This window comes from Triticum dicoccoides, chromosome 2A, assembly GCF_002162155.2.
Source record: "Triticum dicoccoides isolate Atlit2015 ecotype Zavitan chromosome 2A, WEW_v2.0, whole genome shotgun sequence".
NCBI lineage: Eukaryota > Viridiplantae > Streptophyta > Magnoliopsida > Poales > Poaceae > Triticum > Triticum dicoccoides.
In genome coordinates, this window is record NC_041382.1 from 164,587,291 (window position 1) to 164,590,137 (window position 2,847).

Below are 2,847 nucleotides of genomic sequence, written 5' to 3' on the forward strand. Positions count from 1 at the left end.
AGCGGATCCGGCAATGCGGCGTGGCGCGCGGTGGTAATGGCTGGATTCGGTCCACAGGGCGGTATGGTGCAACGACGGTTTTAGGATTGGAAATGGGGTACTGCGGTGGCAGGGCAGTGGCGGTGTGGCCGATTGGAACAGGGGTACGATGGTTTCAAGCTGCGGGGTGGTGCATGATGGCTGGATTCAGTGGGGCGGCGGTGGCGTGGAGGGAAAAGGGCTGCGGGGAAGGTTCCTGAGGTGGCAGTTGGACTGCGTGCGGCTCTGATTTTGGTTGTGCAGCCGCGCGACTGCTGTAAATTTGCAGCTGGCGCTGCCTTATTGGGCTGCTCTAAAAACTTTCTTGCAAAATTTACAACAAGGGCAGCTGTTGTGTTGGAGCTGCATTGTTTGCCCCAAATGCCCTAAAAAACTATTATGCCCTAAAATAGGGCAGCTAGTGGAGATGCTCTTAGGATGACATGTGTCATCCTTATCAAATTCCCGTACTCTCCTAGTTCTTGTTGACGTATAAATGTATTGCCTAGTCTTTTCCATCAGATCAGTCTTTTGGTTGCATTGGCTAGAGCATGCACTTCTACATGGTATCGGAGCCAAGAGGTCTCGAATTCAAGACCCGGCTGGCGCAATAAAATTGCAGCCCACCTTTGGTCCATGTTTAGGCCTGAGGGAGCCACACGCGAGGGGGAGTGTTGATGTATAAATGTATTATTGCCTAGTTTTTTTCATCTGATGGTCTTTTGGTTGCATTGGCTAGAGTATGTACTTCTACAGTTCTGACGTTTCGGTTTCCTCCAAAGTTCTGACGTTTCGGTTTCCTCCAAACGGAATGAGCCCTTGAGGGTTCAAAAAGGCCATGCAAGCTTTCTTTGTTGACGTTGGGTTGTTTTCCGAACCTTTGATTGTTATGATGACTTCCCTACTCATTGGACTATATGCAGGCGAAAGCCTACAACGAAGACCAGAAGTACAAAGAAGGAAAGTTCATACTAGAGAAGAACATGATGCTGAAAGAAGGACGTTAGCTGGCGGGAACTGATGATCTGCTGTCAAAGTCTGCACAAGCAGACATTCGCAACTTGCGAAGTGTAGCTAAAGATTCGTTGATACTGATTTCCTGAACATTTATTACTCTGGTGACGGCCATCACCACGAAAATGCATTTGTGAAATCTGTTGCCCCCTGTTACATTTGCTCGGCTGGCCTCTGAAATTGAATTGTTACCAGCTTTTCTTGACTCAACCGTCGAGGTTCACAGATCGGGTTTCTGAAGCTGGGTGCTGATGTAGGCCTAGTACTCTTTACTTACCTCATCTGGAATCTATCTGTCAGCGAACCGAGCGAGCGCCAAGACCCAACTCAACCCTCAGGCCGGCCTAGAAGACAGCCTCGCCCACCGGCTCGGCTTGCCGGCCCAGAATGGGCCCGTTAAAGAGTTGTACTTATATCTGTAACGATAAGATTCGAGTGGCGGCTGGCAAATGGCTAGGTAGCGTGTGCGTGATAGCTTGTAAGTGGGGTCTCCTTCCTCCTCTCTCCGAATATTCTCCTGTAGTTCGAATTCGCCATGAATTGGAGATGAAATCTTGAGATGCCTTAACAATCTGGTATCAGAGCCGCCTCTCCCCCACCCCACCCTGCCGCTCTGGAGCTTCCCGGCCATCACCATCGCACGCGACTCGCTAACCGGCAGCGAGCAGAAGCCATGGAGAAAATTTCCCCCGAGACGAAGGCCATCGAGCAGAAGCCATGGAGAAAATTTCCCCCGAGACGAAGGCCATCTACGAGCTTCTCCGTGCTGACTTCGACGCCGCCCTGTCCAAGTCCACGGCGGAGCGCAGCAAGGAGATGACGGCGGCCTTCGCCAAGCTGGACTCCAAGCTGGACCAACTCTCCGGCCGCATCGACGACGTCAAGCTCGCCATAGGCGTCGATCTGGACGAGCTTCACGGCGAGATCGGGACAGATAGAGGCGCCGCGTCGTTTCCTCCCGCACCGCACTCTCCGCGCGCCACGGCGGTGCCGACGCGCACTCGGCCCCCGAGCAACGGCTCCAGTGGTTCTGATGGGTGTCGCTCTGAAGCTGAACAGAGGAATTCAGGTCCAAAATATGTGCCCCCACCTGTTCGAGGTATGTCTACAGATCCGTCTCATTCGCGTCAGATTATTGGAATTGGTGAAGGATTCAGACCGTACCAGCCAGATGGTATGAGTTTTGGTCCACGAATTGAATTGCCTCGATTCGATGGGTCTAATCCAAAGTTGTGGCAGTCTCGATGCGAAGATTACTTCAGGTTTTGGAATACACCATCGAACCAGTGGATTCCTTTTGCGTCAGCTTTGTTTGAGGGTACTGCGGCACGTTGGCTTGAATCAGTGCAACACCGCGCCCCTAATGTTTCCTGGACTGAATTCTGTGAATTACTGCAATCCCGTTTTGGTCGCAACAAACATCAGAATATTCTGCGGTAGTTGTTCCATGTGCGTCATACCAGCACTATGGAAGAATATGTTGAGCGTTTTTCAGAATTGTACGATCAACTGACTGCGTACGAAACAGATCCTAACCCGGTGCATTATGTGACAAGGTTCATGGAAGGATTAACACCATCAGTCAGACTTATTGTGGGGATACAGCAGCCAGCTGATTTGGACTCGGCTTATGCTTTAGCACTGCTATCTGAGGAGTTGAGTGAAGGTTCAGTTGGAGCAGTTTCAAGTAAACGCAGCATATCTTCTTCTAGTAGAACTTCTGTCAGTAAACCAGTGGAGAACAAACGTTCTACTGACACTCCGCGTTCAACTGCTACTGAAGACTGCTGGTCTGCCCTCCGTGCTTATAGGAAA

At 50.9% G+C, this 2,847-nt stretch overlaps 1 protein-coding gene across 1 annotated transcript in view; it reads left to right on the top strand.

The window, feature by feature from the left end:
• Positions 1–1,255, top strand: part of LOC119354000 (putative yippee-like protein Os10g0369500) — a 5,558-nt gene extending 4,303 nt beyond the window's left edge. The window contains exon 3 of the mRNA XM_037620707.1: positions 942–1,255. Within this exon, the coding sequence (XP_037476604.1) occupies positions 942–1,025 (84 nt within the window). The 3' untranslated portion in view covers positions 1,026–1,255. The remainder of the gene's footprint in view (positions 1–941) is intronic.
• The last annotated feature ends 1,592 nt before the right edge of the window (positions 1,256–2,847 follow it).